The 18,468-nt window shown below is 52.7% G+C and overlaps 5 protein-coding genes across 5 annotated transcripts; 2 read left to right on the top strand and 3 right to left on the bottom strand.

Moving 5' to 3' along the window:
* Positions 1 to 2,098: 2,098 nt before the first annotated feature.
* Positions 2,099 to 3,992, bottom strand: BZA05DRAFT_412934 (uncharacterized protein). The gene is made up of 8 exons (XM_051485149.1): positions 3,901 to 3,992; positions 3,455 to 3,837; positions 3,072 to 3,385; positions 2,919 to 3,006; positions 2,744 to 2,851; positions 2,633 to 2,685; positions 2,541 to 2,576; positions 2,099 to 2,486 (listed from the first exon to the last, which is right to left on the bottom strand). Exons 2-8 carry the CDS (start codon positions 3,729 to 3,731, stop codon positions 2,343 to 2,345), a joined length of 1,020 nt encoding a protein of 339 aa, XP_051334845.1. The 5' UTR covers positions 3,732 to 3,837; positions 3,901 to 3,992; the 3' UTR covers positions 2,099 to 2,342.
* Positions 3,993 to 4,878: 886 nt separating this feature from the next.
* Positions 4,879 to 6,641, bottom strand: BZA05DRAFT_412931 (uncharacterized protein). Its single transcript, XM_051485148.1, has 7 exons — positions 6,153 to 6,641; positions 5,778 to 6,085; positions 5,637 to 5,724; positions 5,470 to 5,577; positions 5,353 to 5,408; positions 5,256 to 5,291; positions 4,879 to 5,183 (listed from the first exon to the last, which is right to left on the bottom strand). Exons 1-7 carry the CDS (start codon positions 6,370 to 6,372, stop codon positions 5,082 to 5,084), a joined length of 918 nt encoding a protein of 305 aa, XP_051334844.1. The 5' UTR covers positions 6,373 to 6,641; the 3' UTR covers positions 4,879 to 5,081.
* A 772-nt stretch (positions 6,642 to 7,413) lies between these two features.
* BZA05DRAFT_210917 (uncharacterized protein) lies at positions 7,414 to 9,197 on the bottom strand. Its single transcript, XM_051479610.1, has 7 exons — positions 8,733 to 9,197; positions 8,367 to 8,674; positions 8,229 to 8,319; positions 8,070 to 8,177; positions 7,968 to 8,020; positions 7,872 to 7,907; positions 7,414 to 7,818 (listed from the first exon to the last, which is right to left on the bottom strand). The coding sequence occupies exons 1-7, from the start codon at positions 9,085 to 9,087 to the stop codon at positions 7,702 to 7,704; spliced, it is 1,068 nt and encodes a 355-aa protein (XP_051334843.1). The 5' UTR covers positions 9,088 to 9,197; the 3' UTR covers positions 7,414 to 7,701.
* A 2,052-nt stretch (positions 9,198 to 11,249) lies between these two features.
* Positions 11,250 to 12,301, top strand: BZA05DRAFT_422762 (uncharacterized protein; the record flags this gene model as incomplete). The annotated part of the gene is made up of 4 exons (XM_051485816.1): positions 11,250 to 11,307; positions 11,511 to 11,526; positions 11,900 to 12,108; positions 12,165 to 12,301. 4 exons carry the CDS (start codon positions 11,250 to 11,252, stop codon positions 12,299 to 12,301), a joined length of 420 nt encoding a protein of 139 aa, XP_051334842.1.
* A 4,451-nt stretch (positions 12,302 to 16,752) lies between these two features.
* BZA05DRAFT_412914 (uncharacterized protein) lies at positions 16,753 to 18,096 on the top strand. The gene is made up of 3 exons (XM_051485147.1): positions 16,753 to 17,180; positions 17,248 to 17,373; positions 17,437 to 18,096. The coding sequence occupies exons 1-3, from the start codon at positions 16,824 to 16,826 to the stop codon at positions 17,752 to 17,754; spliced, it is 801 nt and encodes a 266-aa protein (XP_051334841.1). The 5' UTR covers positions 16,753 to 16,823; the 3' UTR covers positions 17,755 to 18,096.
* Positions 18,097 to 18,468: the final 372 nt, after the last annotated feature.

Raw genomic sequence — 18,468 nt, 5'->3', positions numbered from 1 at the left:
CGGACTTTATCGTCCACCATGACATGGACAAACGTCCCGGCATCGTGCTTCTCATGGATTTTTCCAGGCGATTTTGAATTAAACGTGATTGAGTCCAGCTGTGGCCATTGTCTCGGAAGGTACACACTCACCGCCTTCATGAATACATAGGCCTGTGGCGGTGGGGGCAGATGGGGCTAAGCGGTGATCCGCCGCTGGGGTAGTCGTAGCGAGGCGTACTGTACTGTAACTACATACCTGTCAGAACGCCTACGAGGGAATTGGCGGGATGCACTGCCTGTTCGGACTGCGAATACATATGTCTGCTCAGCTCTCTTCAAACCTCCATAGCAGTGCGTGATCTTTGTTCTGATTGACTGCTGACGTCTGCTCAAGGAGGCTGGAGCACCTGTGTATTATTTTTATCGAAGCTTGTGTGTGAGATAACTAACTGTCCACACGGTTCAGACAACTCGCCTATTAGCGAATCCCATCGATTACTAAGGCTGGAATCAACAGCGGATGTCACCAGCGGCACATCCTTATTTCAGACGATCGCCGATCGAGCCGGCAGAGTACATTGTGGAGGAGTAGCTCCGGAGTCATGAGCTGCGTAGAGAACCTAGATCCTCCGGCGTACCAATCATGTGAACGAGGCATGACAATAATCGCACTCTCCTATTGTCCCCGGCTGTAACTTGACATGTAGCTTTACTAGTTCGCCGGGTAGGTTAGATTGATAGTAAATCGGTAGTTACAGAGAGTCCGAGGGCAAAGCTGGGTTCTTTCCATGGTGGGAGGGGCTGACCGGTGTTCAAGCCCCCCCTATGATGGACCGCCGAGGCGCTAGGGGATTCTAGGCGGATAGTTGGCTTTTCTTTTTCGAGGTTCATCTCTTTTTCCGAGGAACGAGGAGCTTCAACTCAGAAAAAGAGCAAAGACGTGCGACCATCCATTTTCAAAAGGAACCCGAGCATATGTGTGGCGCATCTGGGTAAGACACATTTAGCTGGGAGCGATCGGTCAATCTGGAGATGGCAGTGAATACTCACAGACCATCACTCGTGTGGAGAAAAAAATATCATATCTTGGAATACTTATCGGCGCTCGGCTTTTTGCTGTCTTTCTTCTTGTGAGATTCTAGGCGCCCAGAGAACCAGGTCGGAAGACCGCCGGCTGGCGGAAGACTAGTGGAGAGCCGGAAGACTAACGGCTAGCGGGAAGACCACCAGCGGGTAGGAAGACTACCGGCGCGGGAGGACTCTCGGTGCCGACAGGACATTTGGATAGCTTGTATAGATAGATGTCTCTTCTGCTGATTATATTGTTAGTATTATTGATCATCTATCCATCTTCATTCAACACTTCTTCTGCTTTCTTTCCCGCCAATCTTCCTTGTCTCACGATGAGGCTGGGTGGAGAGCAATAGAAAACCGGTATCGAGCAGCCAGCGGTTGGTGACAGCCGAGTGGAAACGGATAGGTCCCTTATGTACTTGTATATCTGCCATCATCTGTCAAGTTTGAATAAAAAAACGAAAACTTGACTTAACTACCTGGCAACCTCTCTGGATGCTGCTCGGTTACTGCCACCATCGCTGTCACCGCAAAGTCAAGCAGACTGAAACTGTGGATACGCAACGATGTGTGTCTAACAGTTACGGCACTTCTTTCGCAAATGCCTCTCCAGGCCGAGAAGCGGGTCGAGAGGAGGAGAACACCCAAGAAGGGAGAAGAGTTAGGGAAGACGGCGGAAGCGAAAGGTGATGAAGAAGTTAAGGTTGTACTCAACTTCGAAGAGCCATCTTATATGACTCTCCCCCGTTACCTACAACGTTTGGCGCCACCCGATCCGGCTAGTCCGGCCATCACCACCACTCGGATCCACTGATCCGACTAGCTCCTCCTTCTTTATCTTATCGGATTCTCGAAACCATCATCGTCCTGACGAAGGCAATCACGCACATACATCACAGCATCCAATTCACCTTTTTCAAGCTCGCTATAGTATAAATAAGTAAGTACTTAGCCGTTCTCTATTCTTTCGTCGCCAACGGTATTGTGGTGTACTCTACGTAGAAGCGCTACTATGACCGAATTTTCACTACCCCCCCCCCCCCCCCCCCCCCCGGCCGTTCTCAGGAGATGAACGCGATGCCCGCACGCCCGCCGGCATCAAAGTTCGTAAATACGCGCGCGACAGCGGTTATATTCAGTTGGCGTGAGCGGATATGTATGGCTTGACTGCCACTGCCGTTGTTACTGCCGGGAAAGAAATCTCGTCGGGCTTTCCTCACGACCCCACACTGATCACGGCCTAATCCTAGATCCCACCTTACTTTGCGTGTGCCTGTTGTATTCAAACTATCTCTCTTCATCGTCATCGGATTCATCTTCGTCGGAGCCAGAACTGAAGGAGTCCGGCGATTCACCGTTGAACCTCGATTTATCCGGCTTGAATGGTAAGAGCGTGTCCTCAATCTCAGAGTCTTCATCCATCTTGTCAATCTGGTTGCGGACCTGCGGTCAGTTTTGGTACTTGAAAGCATATGGAGAACCTACTGATTCGTATAGAGCTCCAAGCATGAGCTTCCGTAGCTAGCAGACGTGATTAGCATTACTTTACAGTAGAGTTTGTTGAGACGTATACATACCACACCCCAGCGTGCCGTTCCTTGGCTACAGATAGCTTCCAAACGAGAGTCAACTTGAATGCCGAGTCAGCTGTGCAAACTTTCAAAACGAAGGTACCCTTCTCGACTCACCCGGTAGGCAGTCAATCCAGCGGCTCAGATTTTTGTCGTTGTCCAGATCCTCGAGGAGCTTCCTGGCACCCGGATCCGTTCCGAGACGTGCGAACATGAAAGCAGCGGCTATTGAAGCGCGCGGGGTTAGCAAGGAGAGCTGCGGCTCATTAGGGTTCCGCGAGATTGGACTTACCGTCGACAGTCTTGTTGCGATCGGCTTTCAATCTCGCATGACAATCGCTGATGGTTCTCCTCAGCAGCCCATCTTTCTCGCCCTCAATCTTTCCACACTGTCAGAAAACTGTGTGGCCAAACGCACTGGAGTCTAGATTTCGGGGGTGCTCACACTGCCCTCGGTGATGACGATAGTCAGTACCGGTTTGGTCATGGGTATCCTTGGGTACTCGACGAACGGGCGCAAGACTTTTTCCTGTAGCTGTGTACCAATCATGGTAACGCCGTTGTACTCGAGGTACTCGAGCACCTCTGCAACATCCGCCGATCGGATATCTTTTTCTACCACCTGCGTATTCAGGAACCTAACCGCCACGATTCCTTCATCGCGCGCCAGCTCATAGACCTTCGCGACGGCGGTTAAGACGTTCGACAGCGCCGCTCTCCGCTCCTGATCCTGTCCGTATTCCATCGAGCTACTATCATCTAGCGGAGACGGATCAGCCCGTCATCCCCATCCTTGCCACAAAGATTCACAACACTACCTCCACTCACCTACGAGTATAACCAGATCATACAAAACCAACACAGCGAACTGTTCGGCGAGTTCCCTTGTGCAACTCGCGGCAACTAGGTTCTCGACCATCTCCGCGCCCTTCCCCCCATAGCGCCCGAACTTGGGGACTTTGGCCTCCGGAATGAGTATTCTCAACCCGGATTTATTTTCCCGCTTGATGAACGAGTGGAGCTTCGCCGCGTATCGCTCTGCTGGCGGTAGCCCGAATGTGCGCGTGTACGTGTTCGCATTGGTGGAGCGTGATGAGCTCGACATCGATGATGGCGGGGTAGTCTACCGTATGTGCGGGAATGCTGAGAATTGCGCGGCGGAGAGAGGATGCGGAAATTTCGATCTTGAATTCTTGCGAGCAGCGGAAGATCTAAACGCCCACTTAAGTATCGTATATTCATCCCACCGTCCCACCCAGTAGGCGATTACGTACTGTCGCACTCGTCTCGATTCTAGAAGCCGTGAGATTTGAAAACGCGCCCAGCCCAAAACTCGTCAGCTGCGCGCAGTGCCGCAGCGTTTACGCGGCCGTACAATGGCTCTGTGGTCGGTCATGTCTTGACTCTTGACTCTTGAGCGCACGAGTGGGGGAGAAAAAGCAATTCAATCACTGCAGAGTCTATAGTACTCGGGATGTATCGCAATTCATCATCCAATTGTAATAATTACTAGTATTCCGAAGCACAGCCCGTAGACCGCAGTCCGCAGCCCTCATTGCCGTGGACTGCGGGTGATTGGCTTCGACTCGGAGGTGTGCAACCAACTCGAGGAGAGGGCATTACGTCATTACATCAGTGCATCGGTGCACCGGTGCATCGCTGCGGCATCGAAGTGACTGGAATTTGATCGTTGGAGTCCAGTCGATAGTATCGGTGGTATGTATGCACTGTGCTACTGTCTACATAAGTAGTCCAGTATTAATGTTTGCAGGAAGGACATTTAATACCCCCGCACCGCAACGCAATTCGACTCATGATCCCATATTCGTAAGCGGTGTATCAGGATCGCATTGACCAGACTACAATCCGTCTCGCACTGAATACAGTGTTCTACATACACCAGTCCCAACCAAACTTGGGCATGGTCTGGTCGGGTCGGGATATGTCCCGATCAAATATTTTAGGTCGGGTCGGGTCGGGATAAGTCTGGCTAAGAAACAACATTTAACGTCGAAAATGCTTTAACGACCGCCAAAAACCGAAGAAAAATCGTGCGGCTGATAGAATCAACAGTTAACCTGACGTCGGCCAACCTAGGCCGACCGCACCTGGTAAGGTCGGGTCGGTCGGGATGTATCCCGACCAAATAAAGCCGCGGTCGGGTCTACTTAATTTTATCCCGACCGACCAGACCGGTCGGCCGACCGGTCTGGTCTATGTGGTAGCTCTTGACCGAGCAACCAAACATCGATCCGGCACAACTCGAATACATACAGTGTGGGCACCTTCGGACATCACGTTTCCTGTTGCTTTTCGTCTCAACAGTTTACTTGCAAGATTTAATCCTTTCCTTCGGACAAAAAGCCGCAATGACACGCTCCAACATGAAAAATCGAGGTACTCTCCCACCACTTTGCCAGTGACAGTCGGATACATTCCGCACAGACACCTCCGACTATTCTTGGTCGGATTCCTCTGTAGGCACTGCTGGTACCTGCAGTGACATCTGCGGTGCATCGGTGTCGACTTCATTATCGTAATCGTCTATGTTATCAATCTGGTACACTCCGTCAGATAAATATCCGCCCAGCTTTCCAAGAATGATACCGCATGGAGGGGGGGTGCCTACATCCCTGTATAGAGCACCAAGCAGAAGTTTCCGGAGCTGATGGGAATCGTTAGCTCGATGCCGCGTGGGACTCGGAGTCCGAAATGGAGATACGTACCACATCCCAGTGATCGGGATGGCTCCTGTTGCCGATGTCTTCCAGTCGCGAAGTTACTCGATCGCAGAACATGTCAGCAGTGACGAAGCTCAATAATCATTGATCGATTCGACATACCTGGTAAACAATCGATCCATGAACCCAGTTCCGTGTCGTTGTCGAGCTCCTCTATGAGCTCTTTTGCACCTTGATCGTGCCCAATGCGTGCGAAGTAGAACGCGACGGCTGAAGAGTAGGTCAGATATGCAGTCCAGCCCAGGTTGCGGCATCGTGGTATTACTGACCGTGGTGAGTTTTCTCGGATGCGGCCTGCAGCTTGGTGATGCAATTCCGGATGTTCTTCCTCAGCAGCCCTCTCTTCTCGCCCTCGATCTGAGTGCGCGGCCGTCAGCGGCACGGTCCATAACGGAACACAATAGGCTTACATTGCCGTCGGTAATGACCATGGTCAATAGAGGCCTCTCCATCTTCTTGCCCTCGACAAACGGTTTCAAGATCTTCTGCTGCAGCTGTGTGCCGATCATGGTAACGCCGTAGTACTCGATGGCAGCGTGTAGCTCCTCGACCTTGTCTCGCGTGACGTCCTGCCATTCGTTGCGGGTGTTGAAGAACCGGACGGAGACGATGCCCTTGTCGCGCGCCAGCTGGTAGATATCGGTGACGGCCTTCAGGACCTCCAGGAGCGTCGATTTCCGCCTACCCTCGTCCGCCAACTCCATCGACCCACTGTCGTCTAATCCCAACTCAATAATTAGGACTTTCACCAACGGACCAGTTCGGGCCCGGACATCACGACTCACCGAGCAGGATCACCAGATCGAAGAGCACGAGAACCGAAAATTGTTCCGCCCGTTCCCGAGAGCAGCCAATCTCAACCAGCGACTTAATCATGGCATCGCCTCGAGCCGCGTACCCATCAAGCGAGTCGTCCGGAAAGAATGTGCTTAACCCCTCTTTTTCGGTCTTGATGTAGTGTCGGAGAAGTTTCTTGCATCGCCCCTCTCTCACCGTAGTGCTCATCGTTGCCTCCGGTACGGGTGGTGGTCGTGTTCCGTTCTGCAGTTTTGTTGTCGTGCTAACTCCAACGGCGGCGGAGGGAGGGTTTTGCACGCGAGTTGGTCTTGAGTTGAAGTTGAAGATTCTCGCGATCGTGTATGTACTGTGTACGAGCACCCGGCAGGGGGCCGAAAAGTCCCGCAACGACGGGTTAAGTACCAACTAGAGACAACAGCCCTATCTCACCAGCGAACACTAATCGCGCAGGAGCAGTGTCGCAGTGTATGCGGCTCAATTCGGGCAAAGAAGTGTGGTACCCCGCCTTTCCCTGCGGACCCTTCCCTGCTGTTTCCTCAGGGATGTACTCTGCGAACGAGTGGGGGAGATCTGAGGGAACCCTGGCACACCGCACCGCATCCATGGGACTCGCATTCATCGTTTGTTGCGCACCCGACGTGGATGAATTCCTAGTGCCCACAGCTAACGCTGCGCTTGCTCGCTCGTAAACCTGGTATCGTGGGGGGGGGCGTCCGATATGGTGACGTAACCCTAGAAGTTGAAGGTAGATGATGAAGAAGTTGAGGTTGTATTGAACTTTGAAGAGCCATCCTATCTGGCTCTCCTCCGCTGCCTACAACGTTTGGTGTCGCCCCATCCGGCTAGTCTAGCTGAGACCACCATTCGGCTCAACGACTAGTCTCTCCTCCGCCTATCTTATCAGATCCTCCATCCATCCTGCGCACATATGCTCCTCCAACTAACTACCTTGCGATCTGCGCCGCCAAACTGTGTAGGGTGCGAGTCAAGGTTTCTGCGTAATACTATGTACAGTCCTTCTACTACTTGTTCATGCGTGCCTCCATAGTAGCTCTGCAGGAATGCTGTATGTACGGTACTCGCTGGCACAAAGCATTGGGTGCGGGCATCGCGGCACTTTTGACTTGTCGGCCGCAACCATCCAATTTTTGCTGGTGCATTTGCCTGGAGGCTGGAGACTGAACCCAGAGGCGATGGCGACAGGAGTATGGCCGCACAGGAAATTCCGCAGCGATGGACGGTAAGCCGGTTCCAATAGTGACAGGTTATAATTAAGTCTACTTTATCCGCCATCTCTGAGCAGTGAGCACTGGTGGCCCTTTGGGGCAACCACGTCCATGCATCAGACCTTCCGGCGCACTCAATTCCAGACACATTCACTCGTAGAAACTTGAAATTACATTTCGCAGACCGACAAACAACTCCAATAAAACGTATTGTTTGGAACTAGCGCACCCACGGCGATCCAGTCGCACACCCGGTATTCCCCCAACGAATACAGGGTTCCCAAATCTGTCCTTTGCTTCCACCGAATATTTACACATCTTCTTCCTCTTCGCCAAGGGGCCGTACTTTATGATGATCTTTGAGCTTCAGCACCTTTTCACTGGTGTCTATGGGAGTTTCGGCTTGTACGACGTCGAATCGGTCAATCTAGTCCACAGTCAGATGAATTCCCAGCATTTTAAGATCATAATGTGACATACGTCTGCATCCAGAGCTCCGAGAAAAAGCTTTCTTAGCTGGTGATGGCAAGTGTTAGTCGGATGACACTGGAAACTGGGAGGATGAGAGATGCATACCACCGACCAGTGCTCGGCAGAACCGTTGCCGACATCTTCTATTTTTTCGTTCACTAATCCCCTAGTTAGCAGAGATTTGGAAGCGAATCCAACTGATCCTACCGGGTAGACAGTCAATCCACTGGTCCATATCCTTGTGATTATCGAGGCTCTCTATGAGCTCCTTAGCACCTGGATCATCTCCGATTCTTGCGAACATGAACGCAACAGCTAACGAGGTCAGAAATTAAGCTCACGATTTGGTATCATTGCAGTACTGACCGTCCTCCGTCTTCGGCTTAGGGCCGCTTTGTAGACTAGTAAGGCAATTGTAGATATTTTTCTCCAGAACCCCCGAACTCTCACCCTCGATCTTGAAACCCTGTCAGTACAGTCCCGGGAAGAGAAGGACGAGCTTACAGCGCCGTCGGTTATAATCATCGTCAGTAAAGGCTTGGTCATCACTTTTTTCTCGACGAATGGTTTCAAGATCTTTTCCTGCAGTTGTGTACCGATCATGGTGAGGCCATGGTATCGAATTGCTTTGTGTACCTCGTCAACCTTGGCCTTAGTGACGTTTTTCCGGCCCTGTCGGCCATTGAGATATCGGACGGACATGATTCCCTCTTCGCGGGCAAGCTCGTAGACCTCCGCGACCGCTTTTAACAGTGTGTGTAATGTTTTCACCCGCGCGCCGTCGTCGTCGGTGTACATGGAGCTACTGTCGTCTGAATTGGGACCGCCGGTTAGTCCGTTTCCCAGGGAATGTGTTGCGATCTCACTCACCAATCAAAAGAGCCAGATCATACAGAACCAAAATTGCGAACTGTTGCGCCGTTTCTTTGGGACACTTCAGCTTGATTATCTCGTCGACCAGTCTCGCAGCTCTGGCCGCATAACCGGCGAATATTTTGTCCGGGAAGAATTCGCGCAACCCTGGTTTGCTGTCGACGAATTGATTGAGAGTATATTTGCATCTTTCCTCCGCGGATCCTGCCTTGACCGTCGGGTCATATTTCGGCGCGTCCGACTGGGACGGCGGCGGAATTTCGCCCGTCAGGGGTAGAACCGGCGGTGCTGGGGGGTTTCCTGGCCCGCTGGAGATCTCGGCCATCGAAGCCGTCTCGGATTGCGTCGGCATGTGTGCCTGCTCGTGGGTATCTGCGCTTGTAGCCAGTGGGGTGAAATGAGTTCGAAGAAGTGGGATACGCTTGGGCGTGGTGATGGCTATGAGTTCGTTCGATTCTCCCGACAACAAGTTGCCGCCAGATCCCACTTAAGTACAGTTGTCGGACCTGTGTCCAGGTCTCATATGAGGCTCCGCTCGACGCTCATTAGGTATACCCCGCCTTTACTATGACGTTGTGAGTGGTGTTGTCCTAAGTAAACGATAGGGGGAAAAGGAAAAAACCCCTTACACTTTACATGCGAGCCTCATGTGCATCGTATGAGACAGAGTCGCTCATCTCCAACCAGTCAGGTATTGAAGCACACTTCGTAAGGCGTTGGTCCATGGGGCTTCGGCGGAGGACACGTCAATGGTCTCATTTAGTATTGATTGCTCTGTTTGATAGTAGTGGCCGAGACGTCGAATGGCCAATTTCGTGTAAAACGAGAAGTTGCACTCCAGTTACACGTCTGCATAGGCAAGTCCAGGTTTCCCCGAAGCCGAACTCCGGTACAGAAGTCATGCTTCCCACTATTGGTAGAACGCCTGCAGGCAAGGGATATGCGGGGAATTTACCCCCACTTCGTAGCTAGCTAGCGCAGAGCCTTGCAGACTACCCCGCACGACACGATCTGAGTAGTTGCGTGCTCATGATGCGTCACGGAGAGGTAGTGCCAGCTAATTTCATGGTGACATAAGACATCCTCTTCGACGACACAAGGTTTCAGTTCCATTCTTAAGGATGAACTGCATCGTGACGCGACTTGTAAGCCTAGGCTTTCGCAGATTTGCATTCGGTCGCTAAAACTATTCGTTGTATCCCTTCGATCGGCGATTAGTTTAGAACCTTCAATTGGGCAACGGATCCAGAATACCCATTGGTCTTCCTGTATCATCGTACCGAACAACTACCGGCGGTCTCCAATAGTGGTAGTAAGATGTAGATGCGCACACGTACCACTTGGCGCGATCGAAGCCTACGTTCTGATAGCTCTTATATTCCGTAGCCGAGGGCGCAGAAAATGAGGAGAATGAAAAGGCTAGCGTTCTAGTTAGCTACTGCTCAGGTGACGTAGCTCGGCAAAGCGAACGGTGAAGTTGAGAATGACGGAGAAGTTGAGGCTCTGTTTAACCTCGAAGAGCCATTTCATATGGCTTTCCTCCACTGCATACAACGTTCGGAGCCTCCCGATTTGGCTGGTCCAGCTATAACAATCATTCGGGTCCGCCCAATCCGACTAGCCACTTTTTCTTATCATATATGTCTTATCTTATCGATCGCTAATCTTCTGATGCCCCCAATCTATCCTACACATCGATGCGTAGCTGTCAAGGCCGGGGCCCGATGAATAGCAGCGAAGATATTTAGATCGAAGGCGGGATTGGCAAAATGCCGGTTGTCATGGTCGACGTTGTCCTGGGCCAAGCCCTGAGCTCTCCCCCTGGAGTTCACTCTCCTCCCCGCCGTCGCCGTATCGCCTACTAAACAGGCTCTCCTAGAGTGATAAAATCGATGATGATGTGCGGGGAAGCGATGGTGAGACTTCTTCAAAGGTTCGGACGTACCACCCGCGGTGGTGCAGTTCTCCGGCCAGGGAGCGAGGCTCGATTGATCTCTATCGCTTCATGCTCATCGTCGTCGAATTCGTCGGTCGGGGAACTCAATCCGCGGTCGGAAAGAGTGGACACACACGCAACATGAATCCTGAAGCCAAAGTGAGCGGGGCATTTGGTGTGCCAACGCATAGTCTTGGCATTTTTGGAAGGTTGGTGTGGTTGTCGGAGGTGTGTGTACACATCGCTGCACGCATAGCGGTGGCAGACAATATCAGAGTTCCATCTCGAAACCTCTGTATAGTACAGTAGTCTAACCTATTTCATCTATGTAAGGTGATCCTTCTTCAGCCATCATCATAACCTGTACCCCTAGCGGATATCTTATCTGATCTGATCCGATCTGATCTAGGTAACCACTCTTATCTTATCGCAACTCTTGCGGTGGTAGACAAGGCGGGTAGCCACCCGAGTGCCGAGGAATCGGACTCCGAAATGGCTCGTAGAGAATACTTGTATATATGGATGCGCATCCATTCTAATGTATAACCCATCAGTGCAAAAGCAGGTACAAGGAAACCATGCTCTCCTCCGCTCCTCGCTTCTCCCCGTCCCCCTTTACCGCTCCCACGGCGGCCTGTAAGCTGCAGTGCTCTACATAGACCAAACCGGTCGGCCGACCGGTCTGGTCGGTCGGGATAAAACTTAGTAGACCCGACTTAGGCGTTAGTAGGCCGGGATATATCCAGACCGACCAGACCTTGCCAGGCTCGGCCGGCCTTGGTCTGCTGACGTCGGGTTAACTGTTGATTCTAACGTTTCACCTGACGAAACTCATCCAGCGATATCCTCACAACAGTGGGTTCCCGGCTGTTGATATTATGCATTTTATTGCCTTTTCCGGAATCACTGCTACTTTCCACTGTCATTGCTACTTTCCACAGTCCTTTGCATACTGTTCTCATTTCCTTCGTAGTTCTTTGCATTGTCCATGGCTTCTGTTTAAGCCTTCAAGCCCTCAGCCCAGTCCGGCGACCACTATTGCCGCATCCACTGTCTGAGGCCCGGCTTCCTCGTCGTCTACACGGACTTCTTTTCCTCTATAAGAAGTCTTCTCTTTCATCTCTCTTGTATCAATCCATCAATCAAGTCAAGTTTTTCTCTCAATTTCAACACCGGCGGAAAAACAAGTGCGAGTGATACGCTGTGACGCTGTACTTTTAGCGGTCAGTTTCCATTCGACTGTCTATTTACAGCGGAGGTGGAGCCCTGAGGATTGGTATCTTCGTCTGAAAGTGGATATTCAGAGAGAGTTTTTGTGGGTTATGGCGCTCTCTGTCATCTTGACTCGGTTCGACACGTGCCGGTACAACGTTCTCCTTCGGCCGACCTTCGTTGGTCCTTTCCCCCTTATCGCCGTACAGTACGCATTCACCCGCGGTCAGCCTTGCCCCTCGGCCGGAGCTCTACTCCTTCACACGGGCCCAACCCCACAGATCGACAACTAAAGCCGAGCATCGTCATCCGGAACGCCGGCAGCCAGCCAGCCGTCATGGTGCTTCGCTTCAGGTTAGCCACGATCGAAAACCGGATCCTCGAAGAAATTCGAACTGGCCGGGAACAAACGTGGTAGGTACCGATGTCGGGTATGCGAGTACATTGCGAGGATAACGAATCCCGTCGGTAGCGAAGGACCAATAGGATAGCGCCACTGCATCAGGATTCGCCAACACAACCCGTGCCAGCTAGCAGCCGGAGATTTGGTTCTCCACGTTTAGCCCATGATAGCGGGACGGGACGCAAGTCATCAAGCTTAGTCCGCCCCATAACTAAGCAGATAGGTAGCCTACCGGGTGGCGCCAATGTCGATAGTCTGCATTTGAGATCGCAAGGTTGAGAGCTATGTACCGCCGATCGAGACTTTCGTGCAAGTACGCACATCGGTACTCAAGTAGATCAATTGCTCTTATCTACCCAGATGGACTATCGAGACGGCAAACACGGTGCACGCAACTAGCCTCGGATAACATTCCCCGAGTCTCGTATACAACCCGAATGAAGTCACGGTTCGGTTGGTTGGTTGTTGACGGTCCGATGGTTTCGCCTCCCCTCTGTCTCGAACTACAAAATGACATGGTGCGGCTGAGTAGTATCTGACAGGCTCCGTGACGAGTATGTACGACGATCATGGATGCACCCGTGCATCCGGAAAATAAAGACCTTAGCTTGCATGCCGGTGCGCTCAGCGAATCTTCGCCGTGCAGATGTTTTGGAATCCAGCCGTCGAGTCGCAGAGACAGTCGCGGACGATAGCCGAGACAAAACCTGCGAGGCTGATCGCACGCACCACACAAGTTACAAGCTACAGCCGATACTACTGCTAGGTACGTTGGTAGTTGCCAATCCACCGAGGTTGGCAGAGTGTCGGATCGTCCGAGACAGCATTCACGGTCGGAATCGAAGAGGATGGCGCTGCGCCACCACCGCCACAAATTGGCATCGCCACACAATCGTCGAAAAAAAACCCCGCGAAAACAGAAAAGATAATTAACTTCCTGCAGGAGTACAGTGTCTCGGGCTCAACTAGAGCGGAGTTAGTAATAAGGGAGGCTGACGTAGCCCGGCAAGGGTAACGGTTGAAGGATGATGGAGAAGTTGAGGTTCGAAGTGCCATCATGTAGCCCTTCTCCGCTGCCACAGACTAACCCAACGGCGCCTAGAGTCAGATCCCCACCATCCGGGGACCTCAGTCCGGCTAGCCACTCGTCCTTATCTTATCGCATCAATGGCTATGATCTCATCCCCCCTCTCTATCCTACGTAGCGCTCCTCGCATTGTGGAGGCAGACAACAGGCGCGAAGGAAGAGGCGGCTTAGTGTTATCAGTTAGCACCGGAGAGAGGAGACCTTATTGGGACCTTTTATTCAGGAGGGGAGACCTAGTTGAGGCCTTGTGTTTGGGAGGGGAGACCTTGCTGGGACCTGATGGGACCTACGGTCTACCTATGTGTTCTGGAGGTGGGACCTGACGCAGACCCGATGCGGTCGTTAAACGTTAAATTGTTTCTTTTGTCACCGTTTCTGTTCTTCTTGTCCGTTTTCCGTTCTTCTCATCATCATCCCCATCATCATAGACCTTTCCAATTGATCACGTTTCTCGCACCCGTTTTTGGGTCTCTCAGCTGGTGCGCCGAGCCCGGATACGTGTAGGCTGGTTGACGAAAAGCCCCAATTTCCTATTAGTACTCTCGAGTGAAAACGATATAGAGGGCGAAGAAGAAAGTACACGGCGAAGTGAAACGATACAGACGGCGGAGAAGGACATGCACGGCAGAGAAGGATCATAAGAACCTCTACGAAGGAAGATACAGCTGACGGCATCCAACCTCTCAGTACCTGACACTGCACGCAACGATGTGTGGATGTTTCAGCAACGCACACACCGATAAGCCACCATCACTGTGACTGCGCCTCCCCCTCATGCGCCACAGTACGCCACACATAACTTTACTTTACCATGATATTGTCGTGAGGAGTATCACGAATACAGACCAGCTCCTTGACACCAACCTAACAGTATCATAGACTGGGAACTCTTGCTCTGCGACGCGGCGGATCATCTTTATTTCATCATCAAGATTCTCTCTCAAAACATTCCGACCGATTTGGGGCTGAAGCTCTACGTGGCCCGGAGCTCGGCGCGCACAACATGTATACCGGATTATGAAACGTGTTCGGGTGTTCAATCGCGATAGAATCGAAGTTTCGATATGCATTTAAATCACCAGCATAGCGCAAAGAGTAGCAGACAAAAGCACAAGCTATGTACATTCGCATGTCAAAGCGGTCGAGACTCAAAGATGGTGGTGTGGTGGGGGCGACGCGTCGATAAGGTTGAAGTGGTGATAAACTTTGAGCTACCCAGCCACCCAGTACCTTCAGTCCCATGTGCTGGTAGGTGGTTCTCTGTGCCCATGCCTGTGCTTGCATTTTTGAACCGTGCCGCCCCCGGATTACTAGACGGATTCACAGGTGGTTGGACTGACTGGGGATGTGGCGCTAGCGGTCTGTCCGAATCCGCACGAATCCGTCCGGGACTGTATAAAATCTACATACTTGGAGAATCGAGATCGACGGCCGTCCAAACGAGTAGTCTACATACATGCCTAAAACGAAATGCGCAGGTTGCCTATCCGCGGCGCCGCCGCGGTTTACCGGCGTGCACTGCCTGGCAATGTCACTGCACCTTCAAGATTCGAAATCGAATGCGTGAATCGATCGCTCGATACTTACGTGGCTCGTTCGACGTTATTGGTTGAACCCCACCGGGCCGAAGGAGTACGCCGCAGATTGGGATGTCTCACTCGGCGGGCACACGGCCCATCGAACGAACCGGAGCTCCCGCTTTACTCGGGCTCAGCCCGCTTAGAGGGATGCCTCGTTCGTTCGTATGGGAGTCATCTGAACGACGGGAAGAGCATTTGATTGTTTGCATTTCGGTAGCCTGTGAGAATTCGCCCTCACATATCCCGCTGGAGGCCTATCGCACGTATGGCTACGCCCCTCTTATTAGATGAGGAATGAACTTGCGCTGTCTCCGTTGCGTGCAAGTGGTGGACAGTATGCGTACTATCAACTGATCTTGTGCGTGTTGAGGCTGATGACTTGGAATTGAGGAAGCCGAACCACCGAGCTACGGGCGGAAAGGAGGCGAACCGGAAGAAGAAAGGCAGTGTCTCACCTTGGGCTGCGGAATCAGCGCGGTTGCCGTACCGACGTGAACCCATACTAGAGTAACAACAGCATAAGTAGTTTGAAATTCCGGTCGGTGCTATGATACAGCTAATAACCACTCTTCCAACATCTACTACAAAATGGCCGGTTTACAAGTCACTCCTCCGCCATTACTCGCGTCGACGGCGCCCGAAGAATTGTTCCGAAATCCACCTCCGCCACCTCTCATTGCGTTCGACGGCGGCGCCCCGGTTTGGTCGGAACACGACGGTGCAGACGTAAGACCATCCCCGACTGACTTCGTGCGCCATGTCTATCTCCTCCACCAACAGCCCCCCGGCTTCGACCGCGAAAGCCATCACGGTGCGGCAAATACCAGTAGTCGCACCGTCCATGAGCCCGAGAGGTTGGTGCTGGCCGAGCAGACGGCGAGAGCCGTGTACCCACCAAACAAAGGGTGGACAGATTCGCTGGGAGCCGTGCACGTTCTGTATGTGTGACTATTCACGATTAAAAACCCCGACGCAGTGGAACACTAACGGGGCGGGCAGAGAGTTCTGGCATAACCCAGTGGAAGCAGCACAGGGTTTGAACGGATCGCAGACAGGTCAGGGGGCCGGACGGGTCCCTTCGCCAAATCCTTCACCGGCGGAGCCACCGCACATTACCTTGTATAACTGCATCAATTCTCTCGACGCCGAGGCGGTCCCGGATACCGAATCTACCGTGCGCTCAACGGATATTACTATCCAGAAGTGGCTCGAGAAGGCCCCCCCATTCTCGGCAAAAAACAGATTCAAGCCCGAAATCTCCCTGCGCGCCACATTTGCGCCGGAACGGTTTCGGCTGATGCTGTCCCTCCCGCACCTCACTTTCGGCATAAATGAAGACCCGGCGGCGAAGAATTTCACCCTCGAGCAGTACCGGAAGAATATCGGCTTAGTCAGGTCGCAGGCCCTCTTGCCGCCGCCAGTCAAAAACAGCACTGCTCCCAATGGCAATGCTCCTGGTTCGGGCAGTGCGCGCGGGAGCGTGCATGGCGGGATTCCCGAGGATGCGGCGCAACAGGGCCAGATCTCCGTACACCAGTCGATGTTCATGGTGATCAACAGTGGTAAGTCGTTTACCGATTTTTGCACATCGCCGCTTTGCTCACGGCGCACTCCACAGACATGATCATGCTCTCGCGAACGGCGCCCAACGAGCAGTCCAGCGCGCTTCCGTTCTTTCCGTATCAGTGTCGCGTTGGTGCCGTGCACCTACTAGTGCACATGATCGCAACGGCGCTACAATTCTCGAACGTAGTAGTCCTCGACCACCTGCGGGAAATATCTCTGACCCTGGTTTGGATCCCCACACTCCACGAGCGGAACACAAGTCGTGACTGATACAAAAACAAACAAACAGCAGGATCGAATACAAATGCACATCTCGCGGAACCTATACGACATCAAAGACGAGGTGCTGCAGACGCACATGAAGGAAGGCGTGGATATCGGCGAGACGCTCGCCTACTACATCGCGGACCTGTGCGCGATCCAACACCTAGTCCGTGCACAGCTCGAGGCGCTCACAGAGCTCGCCGGTATATTCGCCAACAACGCACTGGACGCGTCAAAAGGGTACAACCAGAACATTGTGCGGCTGCCGCTGCGCCTACAGGAGGCTCAGCACAACCGCATCGTCACGGACGCGCTAAAGATGGTCATCGATGAGCGGAAGGCGTTTGCAGACCACGTCCTGCCACTGCTGGGCGAGGCTAGGAAGACACAGCAATACGTGAGCTGAGCCGAACTGTTCCGTGTGCGCCTGTGCCCCCGCTGATCACTCGTGCAATTGTGTGTAGCTCGGCGGAAGACACATGCACCTCGCTGCGGAAAAACACGCCGCGCATGCAAAGATGAGCGCCGAGTCGATGTCGCTGTTCACGATCGTCACGACGGTGTTTCTTCCGCTAACATTCTTCACCTCGGTACCCCCCCTCCCATTCCCGCCCCACCCCCTCCCCCCTCCCAGCTAACCCCAACTCGTCCAGTACTTCGCCCTCAACCCCGCCGAAGCAATCGTCAAGACCGAGTTCGACTTCTGGAAGTATTCGGGCCCGCCCACGGTCGTGTTCGCCCTCTTCACGCTCTACATCGTGCTCTTCAAGAAGTACAAGAGTGGTGAATACACCGAGGATCGCAAGGTTGTGCAGTGGCTGAAATCGATTTTCAAATGGACGCATTCCTCCGAGCCACAGGCGGATCCGGAGATGGCGCTACAAGGGTCGGGTGCGTTGCGAGGGGAAGGAACGATGGAGTTTGAAACACAGGACGGAGGGGTGGGTGGGCGGCGAAGTTTGCGGGGTTAGGTTGTTGGACGACAAATTGTGGGGAAATGGGTGGTAGACAAGGAGGAGGAGTACATGGAGGAGGGGGAATCGGAGGAAGAGGAATCAGGAAGGGCAAGGATGACGAGGAATTGGGGAGGACGCGGAGGACATGGCTATGGGAAAAACGAAGGAGAACCTGGGGGGAAAGGGATGAGGAATTGAGGAGGAGAAGGAAACGCGACGAAAATACCACCGCTTGAATCAGGAAGCTAACGAGAAGGAGGATGAAGGATACGCGGAACGGAGGCAATGTTGCTTGTACATACATGTTTTCATGTTACTACCTATACGATTATAATGAGTGGTTATCTAATACCTATGCCAACCATTTTATGCATTGAGCTGGACCATTGCTTGGCCGGTCCACTGGCCCCTCGCCCCTCGTACTCGTCGAGAAATACGAATCATATATGGTGATGCCGAAAACACGTGCCGATTTGTCAAGCGGTCGGGCGGGGGCAACCCACGCGGGTGCAGCTCGATACATAGGAGCACATAACTACGCGCCTCTTTCAACCTTCAGGTATCATCGGTTCGTGACTTTGCCCCGCCTTTAGTACCAGAGTCGCGAGTACCCTCTGCCGGGCCCACGTGCCAGTGCACGAATATGTACTCTACAAATTGCGACTTGCACCGATGTGCAACTTATGCACCAGCGCAGGCTTGCGCCGCGCACGCATATGCGGCCATTTT

The sequence above is a fragment of the Tricharina praecox genome, assembly GCF_024521635.1.
Source record: "Tricharina praecox strain CBS 144465 chromosome Unknown BZA05scaffold_46, whole genome shotgun sequence".
Classification (NCBI taxonomy): Eukaryota; Fungi; Ascomycota; class Pezizomycetes; order Pezizales; family Pyronemataceae; genus Tricharina; species Tricharina praecox.
This window is presented reverse-complemented; position numbering and strand designations above follow the sequence as displayed.

Bases quoted from the DNA above. Each gene is read 5' to 3' on its own strand.
- BZA05DRAFT_412934 (XM_051485149.1), bottom strand. From the start codon at position 3,731: ATGTCGAGCTCATCACGCTCCACCAATGCGAACACGTACACGCGCACA. The intron at 2,686-2,743 runs GTGAGTCGAGAA...TCGGCATTCAAG, and splicing joins CTGGATTGACTGCCTACCGG to TTGACTCTCGTTTGGAAGCT. The intron at 2,577-2,632 runs GTATGTATACGT...CACGTCTGCTAG, and splicing joins GAACGGCACGCTGGGGTGTG to CTACGGAAGCTCATGCTTGG.
- BZA05DRAFT_412931 (XM_051485148.1), bottom strand. From the start codon at position 6,372: ATGAGCACTACGGTGAGAGAGGGGCGATGCAAGAAACTTCTCCGACAC. The intron at 6,086-6,152 runs GTGAGTCGTGAT...AGTTGGGATTAG, and splicing joins CGATCTGGTGATCCTGCTCG to ACGACAGTGGGTCGATGGAG. The intron at 5,725-5,777 runs GTAAGCCTATTG...CCGCGCACTCAG, and splicing joins TGGTCATTACCGACGGCAAT to ATCGAGGGCGAGAAGAGAGG.
- BZA05DRAFT_210917 (XM_051479610.1), bottom strand. From the start codon at position 9,087: ATGCCGACGCAATCCGAGACGGCTTCGATGGCCGAGATCTCCAGCGGG. The intron at 8,675-8,732 runs GTGAGTGAGATC...GTCCCAATTCAG, and splicing joins TGATCTGGCTCTTTTGATTG to ACGACAGTAGCTCCATGTAC. The intron at 8,320-8,366 runs GTAAGCTCGTCC...CAGGGTTTCAAG, and splicing joins TGATTATAACCGACGGCGCT to ATCGAGGGTGAGAGTTCGGG.
- BZA05DRAFT_412914 (XM_051485147.1), top strand. From the start codon at position 16,824: ATGCACATCTCGCGGAACCTATACGACATCAAAGACGAGGTGCTGCAG. The intron at 17,181-17,247 runs GTGAGCTGAGCC...AATTGTGTGTAG, and splicing joins CTAGGAAGACACAGCAATAC to CTCGGCGGAAGACACATGCA. The intron at 17,374-17,436 runs GTACCCCCCCTC...CAACTCGTCCAG, and splicing joins CGCTAACATTCTTCACCTCG to TACTTCGCCCTCAACCCCGC.